Below are 10,061 nucleotides of genomic sequence, written 5' to 3'. Positions count from 1 at the left end.
CACTCCCTAAAGGCAGATCTCACTGCCCACTAATGGTACGTCCCCACCCCCTAAAGGCAGATCGCACTGCCCACTACGGGTACGTCCCCACCCCCTTTGGGCAGATCGCACTGCCCACTACGGGTACGTCGCCACCCCCTAAAGGCAGATCGCACTGACGTACAGGTGATGATAAAGGTCTTTCCCAAAGCTGGGGCTGGGGGAAGGATGTTTTCTTGTGGGGTGACCTGTAGAGTGTGGTGGATGCTGGGACAGTGTCTGCCTTCTCCTTAAATTTACTCTGATGTTTAAGTAGAAATGGGATGAAGGATTATGGAGAGCGGGCTGTGATGAGATCACTCATGATTGTTTTGAATGATTGAGCAGGCTTGGGAAAGTGAATGGCCTTCTGCTCCTCGTCTGAGACTGCCCCACAACCTGAGTCTGTAGCAGGGCATCCCTTGCCCTCTTACTGGACCCCACTCTCCAGGTGATGTCAAGGACTTAGATAAAGATCAGAGGGGTTTACCAGGGTGTTACTAGAGAGAGGGATTTCATTTCTGTGGAGAGGATGGTTTGGCCTGTTTTTTTCTGCAAGCAGAGGAGGGAGAAGAGGTGACCTCATCAAGGTTTTCAAGATGAGAGATAACACAGCGTAGAGCTGGAGGAACACAGCAGGCCAGGCAGCATCAGAGGAGCAGGAAAATCTGAAGAAGGGTCCTGACCTGAAACGTCAACTTTCCTGCACCTCTGATGCTGCCTGGCCTGCTGTGTTCATCCAGCTCCACACTGTGTTATCTCTGACTCCAGCATCGGCAGTTCTTGCTATCTCTCAAGATGAGAGATTTTGCTCAAGTAGATCAAGAAAAAGTATTTCCTCAGCTAACGGGGGGCAATCACTGAGGATAAGAGATTTGAAATTATTGCCAAAAGAGAGGAGACAAAGAAAAATCTATCCACTCCGTTGTTGGGATCTGGATCTCTTTATCTGAAAAGGTAGTGGAAGCTGATTTCAGAAAATAAATATTATTAAAGCAAATTGGGCAAGAATTTGAAGATGAGGAATTTAGAGAGTTACAGGCAAAAAGTCAATTTTTATTAATTCACTTTACGAGACATGGGTATCACTGGTTGCACCCAGCATTTATTGCCCATCCCTTATTGCCCCCTTGAGAAGGTGGGGGTGAGCTGCCTTCTTGAACCACTGCAGTCCATGTGCTGTAGGAAGACCCACAATGCCCTTAGGGAGGGAATTCTGTGACTATGTCCCAGATACAGTGATGGAACAGCGATTATATTTCCAAGTTAGGATGGTAAGTGGCTTGGACAGGAACTTGCAGACAGTGGTATTCCCAGGAACAGGATGGGGAGCAAAGCATGATGGTTCCTTCAATGAACCAATACACTCTCAATGGGCTGAACGGCTGTCTTCACTCTCACCACCGACGCTCAGTAGCAGCAGTGTGTACCATCTACAAGATACACTGCAGAAATTCACCAAAGATCCTCAGGCAGCACCTTCCAAACCCACGACCACTTCCATCTAGAAGGACAAGGGCAGCAGATACATGGGAGCAGTGTTCTGAAGACAGGTCACTGGACTTGAAACATTAACTCTGCTTTCTCTCCACAGGATGCTGCCAGACCTGCTGAGTTTCTCCAACAATTTCTGTTTTCTCATCTTTGGTTCATTATCCCACACAAAATTTAAAATCTGCACCCCTCCCCTCCCCCGCCCCACCACCCCTGCCCCTTCCTCTCCCCAGAAGCATGTTTTCCACAATTTTCACAACTCTGCTCTAATCCAAGGTTCTGTGTCCCTCAGCCCTGGACTTCATCGGAAACTCCTGAAGATCCGATCTCGTCGTAAGAAACCGGATCCTTTGGCAAGATTCAGCAGCTCTGAGGAGGACTCCCCTAATGCTGTGTGTAAGTGGGACTCCATGATGTGGGAGAGGGAGTGATGGAGGGAACAAGACCTGGGGATGGAGGCAGCAGAAGCAGAAAGAGGAGCTTGTTTAGTCCCTTGAGTCTGTTCTGTTCCTGGTTTTCTGTTTCCTTGTGAAAAACCTGCATGGACCCACCTTCCCCACAACCTGGGATCCTATTGTCATTTTCTCCTTCTGAGAGCTGATGATGGAGGAAATGAAATGCCTCTGGGGTTGCAGGAGCATTATATGATGCAACTTTTGATGGCTGAAAGATTAAACTATAAGAGTTGGGCTCTTCCACAAGTTCCCCACATGAAGTGGTGAGCAGGCATCAGTGTAGTCCCTGTTTACTATGGCATATGCACTGCAGAAATTCACCAAAGATCCTCAGACAGCACCTTCCAAACCCACAACCATTTCCATCTAGAAGGACAAGGGCAGCAGATACATGGGAACACCACCACCTCCACGTTCCCCTCCATGTCACTTCCCGTCCTGACTTGGAGATATATCACCATTCCTTCACTGTGTCTGGTACATAGTCCTGGAATTCCCTCCCTCAGGGTATTGTGCGTGAACCTACAGCAGGAGGACTGCAGTGATTCAAGAAGGCAGCTCACCCCCACCTTCTCAAGGGCAACTAGGGATGGGCAATAAATGCTGGGCCCAGTCAGCAATACCCACATCCCACAAAATAAATAAATAAATAAAAGTCCATGTGCTGTGGGTTGACCCACAATGCCATTAACGAGGGAATTCTAGGATTTTGACCCAGTGACAGTAAAGGAGCGGTGATGTAATTCCATGTCAGGATGATGAGTGGTTCAGAGGGGATCTTGCAGAGGGTGGTGTTCCCATGTATCTACTGCCCTTGTCCTTCTGGATGGAAGTGGTCGTGGCTTTGGAAGGTGCTACCTGAGGATCTCTGGTGAATTTCTGCAGTGCATCTTGTAGATAGTACACACTGCTGTGACTGAGCGTCGGTGGTGGAGGGAGTGGATGCTTGTGGATGTGGTGCCAGTTAAATGGCTGCTTTGTCCTGGATGGTATCAAGCTTCTTGTGGTTGTTGATTTCTGGCTTTGTACATATTTGCTCATTTCACGCCTGATGGTCTGCTCCTACAATTTGAATTTGCCTTTGTGTGTTGAATGTTGTAAATATCAGTGAGCACAGCAGGAGTTTCTGTTTAATCCCTCCCTGCTGTTTAACCCTTTTGAGTGGTGCAGTTATTCTGGTGAATTGATGCTGATCTCCAAGGCATGTCTCACTCTCTGTGATGGTGTGGGGCCTCGAGCAGCTCACAGTGACTCCAGCCTGGGCTCGAATAAGCTGCAGCCAAAACATCAAGCTCCATGTTTTTAGGATCCTCCGTGTTGAAAGTTCAGCAACAGTTTCTGATTCTGTGTATGAGATTTCAATGTGAATCTGCTCCCAGCCTCCAATTCTCTTTGTTCCCCCACAGTTTGACGCTATAATTCTCCATTTCTAAAGTCTCCATGTGTGTGTGTTAAGGGGTGTTGGTGGGTGGCTGAAGGTGGGCAATGATAGAGAGAGATGGCGAGCCATGACAGAGGAGGGTCAATATGGGGAGGGAGAGCAGCAGAGGGAGGGGGAAGGAGAGGGAGAGGATGGGGGCTGAGCTCAGGCCCACCACTGCTGGCAAATGATGATAGATTTTCAATGTGCTTCTGTTACAGACGGGAAGAGCTGTGTATCCTGTGGCACTGGGAAAACCCCACTGTGGAGAGACGCAGAGGATGGGACACCACTGTGTAACGCGTGTGGAATCAGGTACCGCACACACCCAGCCCCATGGGCTAGCCCAGACTCCCACCACAGGGGCACAAGCACACTGGGGTACAGGGCCCTATGTTCACTCTCACTCTCACACTCACACTCTCACTCTCACTCTCACACGGATATGGGCTCGCACTCGCACTCACACTTGGTTACTGAGAGCTTTTCTTATCTGGGTCACATGATTGTATTCCACCGGAAACAGGCTCAGTATAGAATGAGGGGCATCCTTAATGTACCAGATCACTCAGAACTTGACAGGGGAGCTGTGGAGAGGTTGTTTCCCCGGGGAGAGAGTCTAGGACCAGAGGGCATTATCTCAGAGTAAGTGGTCATGCAGTTATCAGAGATGAGGAATTTCTTGGCCCAGAGGGCGGTGAACCTGTGGAATTCTTTACCACAGATGGCTCTCGAGGTTGGGTCATTAAATAAATTCCAGGTTGAGATGTATTCTTAATCAGTAAGGACATCAAGGGTAATTGGGAGCAGGCAGGAAAGTGGAATTGAGGATTAGCAGATCAACCACAATTGGCAGCGTGGACTTGATGGGCCGAATGGCCTACTTGCTGTTGTCTTATTGATAGTTTGGATGGACTGGAGTTTGAAAGAGTGAAGAGTCCAGAGCGAGTGGTTGTGTGGGGCGGGGGATGGTGGAGGTTGGTGGGGTCAGCCTTTCAGGACAGGGATGGCATGTTTGGTCTCTTGCTCTCACACTCACATGTGGCTTTGAAAGTGTCTGCTTCCGAAGTGGGTGGAGGTGGGGTCATCGCCACCTGCACCCGAAAAATTTGCAGAGAATCGAGGGTCATGGGGAGGAGGAGGTGTGGGATGTTGGGGGGAGGGGTAGCTGTTGATGGGGATGTGGAATTGGAAACACAAACAGATCCACTGTGGCGTTATTGATAGGATAGGCAGCTTCTGGGAGAAATGGCCGGGTAGTATTCCTCATTTCCGTGTTTGTATGTTCCCACAGGTACAAGAAATATCGCATTCGCTGCTCCAACTGTTGGCACATCCCCAAGAAGGAAGGGTTAGCATTTGTCCGCTGCCTTCGGTGTGGTGATCCTCTGAGAGCCCCGATTACACAGCGCCGAGCGTGTATGCACTGACAGGCACCCTGCCATCTGCCCAGTCTGTCAGGGTGGCACTCAGCAGGCCCAGCACAGGCAGGGAGAGCAGGCTGAATGGATACCATCTGTCACTGGGCTGGAATCAGGGCCAAGAAGCTGACTGTTGGCTCTTTATTGTGTGTGAGGGACAAGAATGTGTTTTTGTCAGGTGCTTGAAACAATTTGTAAATGGTCAATTGGGAGCAGTTTGCAGTGAGTTTCTGACTGCATGCTGAATGCTGTGGAATGATCTAGAACTCTGCTGAGAGACCCTCTCTCTCCGTCTGTCTGTCTTGGGTTCCTTGTTCTGTCAGGTTTCTTTTTTTTTTTGATGTGTGTTTATCTCAATAAAATAGCTCCAATGTTTTCCTGGAGCACAGCATCCAATTCACAGCTGTCTGTTTGTTTGGAAGTTGTTCTCGCATGTACCGAGATATAGTGAAAAGTGTTGTTTTGCATACTATACAGGCTGATTGTACCATTCGAAGTGCATCAGGGAAGCAGGACAAAGTACAGTGTTACAGTAACAGAGAAGGCGTGGGGAGAGGGTTGGGGAGAGACAGCACGAGAGATCAGAATTAACATGTTTCTCCCCCTCTCCCCACCACGCTTCACCTCAGCTGTGATGAAGAGTCATCTAGACTTCACATTAGCTTGCTGTCTCCATGGGTGCTGTCTGACCTGCTGTGATCTCCAGCCATTGTTTACTGTCAATAAATGAGAGGTCTGTATGGACGTCTGATAACAGCAGGGAAGAAGCTGTTCTTGAATCTGTTCCTCGTGTGTTCAAACTTTTATATCTTCAGCCCGATGGAAGGGGTGAATGAGTGTATAACTAGGATGTCTTCATTCTCTCACCCTGGAGAATCTGAGCATTGATTGAAGTCACTACCCCACTTCACCATCTCCAATCGTTCCCGTCTCTTCTCCCTGCTCCACTGCCCCACCAGTCTCCCTTTGCACTAACTCTCTACCCCAGAATGTTTCTTTTTGTCAAAGTTTCTCGATGGTTCTTGTGTATTCCTGGTTTCTGAGCGCCGCTCCCCAACCCCCGGCTGGTTTCCCAGTGGGATACATCCTGGCCATCTGTCCTTCTCCAGCTTCGCCCAGCGCAGTATCTGCTCAACAAACATCATTTTTTAATTCATTCACGGATTACCCATCCCTAATTGCCCCAGAGGGCAGTTAAGAGCCAACCACATTGCTGTTAGTCTGGAGTCACAAGTAGGCCAGACCAGGTAAGGATGGCAGTTTCCTTCCCCAAAGGACATTAATGAACCAGATGGGATTTTCTGACAATTGATTCCTGGTCATCATCAGACTCTTAATTCCAAACACTTTTTAAATTGAATTTAAATTACCTGCTGTGGCGGGATTCAAAGCCGGGTCTCCAGAACATTATCTGGGTCTCTGGATTAACAGTCCAGTGATATTGCCATTAGGCCACAGCCAGGATGGTGGACAATTAAACAACTCACTGGAGGAGGAGCCTCCACAAATATCCCCATCCTCAATGATGGAAGAGCCCAGCACATCAGTGCAAAAGATAAGGCTGAAACTTTCGCAGCAATCTTCAGCCAGAAGTGCCGAGTGGATGATCCATCTCGGCCTCCTCCAGTGGTCCCCAGCATCACAGATACCAGTCTTCAGCTAATTTGATTCACTCTATGTGATATCAAGAAACAGTTGGAGACACTGGATATTGCAAAGACTACGGGCCCTGACAACATTCCGGCAACAGTACTGAAGACTTGTGTTCCAGAACTAGCCGCTCCCTGAGCCAAGCTCTTCCAGTACAGTTACAACACTGGTATGCACCCGATAATGTGGCAAATTGCCCGAGTATGTCCTGTTCACAAAAAGCAGGACAAATACAACCCAGACAATTACTGCCCCATCAGTCTCCTCTCGATCATCAGTAAAGTGATGGAAGGTGTCAGTAACAGTGCTATCAAACAGCACCTGCTCAGCAATAACCTGCTCAGTGACGCCCAGTTTGGGTTCCGCCAGGGCCACTCAGCTCCTGACCTCATTACAGCCTTGGTTCAAACATGGACAAAAGAGCTGAATTCCAGAGGGTGAGGTGAGAGTGACAGCACTTGATTTCAAGTCTGCATTCAACCGAGTGTGGCATCAAGGAGCCCTAGCAAAACTGGAATCATTGGGTATCGGGGACAAACTCTCTGGTGGTTGGAGTCATACCTGACACACAGGAAGATGGTCATGGTTGTTGGGGGTCAATCATCTCAGCTCCAGAACATCTCTGTAGGAGTTCCTCAGGGTAGTGTCCTAGGCCCAACCATCTTCAGCTGCTTCATCAATGACCTTCCCTTCATCATAAGGTCAGAAGTGGGGATGTTCGCTGATGATCGCACAATGTTCAGCACCATTCGTGACTCCTCAGATACTGAAGCAGTCCGTGTTCAAATGCAACAAGATCTGGACAATATCCAGGCTTGGGCTGACAAGTGGCAAATAACATCTGTACCACACAAACAGCAGGCTATGACCATCACCAATAAGAGACAATCTAACCACCACCCCTTGACATTCAATGGTGTTACCATCACTGAATCCCCCACTATCAACATCCTGGGGGTTATCAACTCAACTGGACTCACCACATAAACACAGTGGCTACAAGAACAGGCCAGAAACTGGGAATACTGCAGCGAGTAACTCACCTCCTGACTCCCCAAAGCCTGTCCACCATCTACAAGGCACAAATCAGGAGTGTGATGGAACACTTCCCACTTGCCTGGATGGGTGCAGCCCCAACAACACTCAAGAAGCTTGATACCATCCAGGACAAAGCAGCCGCTTGATTGGCACCACATCCACAAACATCCACTCCCTCCACCACCGACGCTCAGTAGCAGCAGTGTGTACTATCTACAAGATACACTGCAGAAATTCACCAAAGATCCTCAGACAGCACCTTCCAAACCCAGGACCACTTCCAACTAGAAAGACAAGGGCAGCAGATATATGGGAACACCACCCCCTGCAAGTTCCCCTCCAAGTCACTCACCATCTTGACTTGAAAATATGTCGCTGTTCCTTCACTGTTACTGGGTCAAAATCCTGGAATTCCCTCCCTAATAACATTGTGTTCAACCCACAGCACATGGACTGCGATGGTTCAAGAAGGCAGCTCACCACCACCTTCTCAAGGGGGCAAGTAGGGATGGACAACAAATGCTGGGCCCAGCCAGTGATACCCACATCCCACAAAAATGAATAGAAAAAAAAATCTGACTATATTCCTCCCATTTTCCAGACTTGGCCCATACCCCGGAGGCTACGGCAATGCAATTGAATATCCAAATACCACTTAAAGGTGATGTGAGTTTCTGACTCGCTCGCCCACCACTTTGGGCACCCTGTGCACTGAACCCTTTCCCTATTCCACCACCTCCTACCCCTCCCCAGGAGCATTGGAAATGAGAGTAGGAGGTGACTGTTCAGTGTGTCAGACTTGGCTCATCCTGGGATGGAACTGCACGTTCCCAGTTCCACTGGGTGCCATGATTCCCTGCCAATGGATATCAGCCAAACAAATATGAATCGATTGAGCATGTCCTTCTGCAGAGCGAGGTGGGTGTAGAATTTGATTGTGGATAGATTATGTAGGAATGTAGAGTTGAGGTTAAAGTCGGATGAGTCATGATCTAACTGTGAGGCTGATTGGCCTGCTACTGTTCTTTGTTCATACGCCTGTCTGATGGACAGTCCTATAGCCCTTGGGGACAGAAGGGGATTATTCTCAGTTTGGTTGAATGATTCCTAATCCTCTGGGTCCTCTGTGAGTGCACACTTCCCCTCAGGCTGGGATGCTCAGTTCAGGCAGGGAGAGGGGACATTAACTCTGTCAATCCAGCCCATCTCCCTCAGAATCTGCAGCCCCTCCATGAGGATTCCCCTCAGAGATATAGCTCCTTGATCATAAGAACATAAGAACTAGGAGCAGGAGTAGGTCATCTGGCCCCTCGAGCCTGCCCTGCCATTTAATAAGATCATGGCTGATCTTTTTGAGACTCAGCTCCACTTACCTGCCCACTCACCATAACCCTTAATTTCTTTACTGTTCAAAAATTTATCTAACCTTGCCTTAAAAACATTCAGCGAGGTAGCTTCAACTGCTTCACTGGGCAGGGAATTCCACAGATTCACAACCCTTTGGGTGAAGAAGTTCCTCCTGACCTCAGTCCTACATCTGCTTCCCTTTATTTTGAGGCGATGCCCTCTAGTCCTAGTTTCACCTGCTAGCGGAAACAACCTCCCTGCCTCCACCTTATCTATTCCCTTCATAAACTTATATGTTTCTATAAGATCTCCCCTCATTCTTCTGAATTCCAATGAGTATAATCCCAGTCTACTCAGTCTCTCCTCATAATCCAACCCTCTCAACTCTGGAATCAACCGAGTGAATCTCCTCTGCACCCCCTCCAGTGCTAGTATATCCCTTCACAAGTAAGGAGACCAAAACTGCACACAGTACTCCAGGAGTGGCCTCACCAGGACCCTATACAGCTGCAGCATAACCTCCCTGTTTTTAAACTCCATCCCTCTAGCAATGACAGACAAAATTCCATTTGTCTTTTTAATTACCTGCTGCACCTGCAATCCTACTTTTAGTGATTCATGCACAAGGACACCTAAGTCCCTCTGCACAGCAGCATGCTGCAATTTTTTACCATTTAAAACATAGTCCGTTTTGCTGTTATTCCTATCAAAATGGATGACCTCACACTTACCAACATTGTACTCCATCTGCCAGACCTTTGCCCACTCACTTAGACTATCTATATCCCTCCGCAGACTTTCAGTGTCTTCTGCACACTTTGCTCTCCCACTCACCTTAGTGTCATCTGCAAATTTTGACACATGACACTTAGTCCCCAACTCCAAATCATCTATGTAAATTGTAAACAATTGAGGTCCCAACACTGATCCCTGAGGCACACCACTAGCCACTGACTGCCAACCAGAAAAACACCCATTTACCCCTACTCTTTGCTTTCTACTGGTCGCAAAATCATAGACCATCATTGAGGCCTTGTCTTTCTGACTGAAATCTCCTTGGAGTACAATCTCACCCTATCGCCTGACACACTCTTCCTCTCCAAATAACTGTCCAATATCCTTTCAAGAGCTTCGAGTGAACCTGCCTCCCCCACGCTCTCAGACAGTACATTCCAGACCCTAACCCCTCGAGTGAACCTGCCTCCCCCACATTCTCAG

The 10,061-nt window shown here is 48.4% G+C and overlaps 1 protein-coding gene across 1 annotated transcript in view; it reads left to right on the top strand.

The window, feature by feature from the left end:
* Positions 1-5,168, top strand: part of zglp1 (zinc finger GATA like protein 1) — an 11,865-nt gene extending 6,697 nt beyond the window's left edge. Inside the window, exons 3-5 of the mRNA XM_048596072.1 lie at positions 1,805-1,908; positions 3,609-3,702; positions 4,682-5,168. Coding sequence (XP_048452029.1) covers positions 1,805-1,908; positions 3,609-3,702; positions 4,682-4,817 — 334 coding nt within the window. The 3' untranslated portion in view covers positions 4,818-5,168. The remainder of the gene's footprint in view (positions 1-1,804; positions 1,909-3,608; positions 3,703-4,681) is intronic.
* Positions 5,169-10,061: the final 4,893 nt, after the last annotated feature.

The sequence above is a fragment of the Rhincodon typus genome, chromosome 4 (assembly GCF_021869965.1).
Source record: "Rhincodon typus isolate 14 chromosome 4, sRhiTyp1.1, whole genome shotgun sequence".
NCBI classification, from domain to species: domain Eukaryota; kingdom Metazoa; phylum Chordata; class Chondrichthyes; order Orectolobiformes; family Rhincodontidae; genus Rhincodon; species Rhincodon typus.
This window is presented reverse-complemented; position numbering and strand designations above follow the sequence as displayed.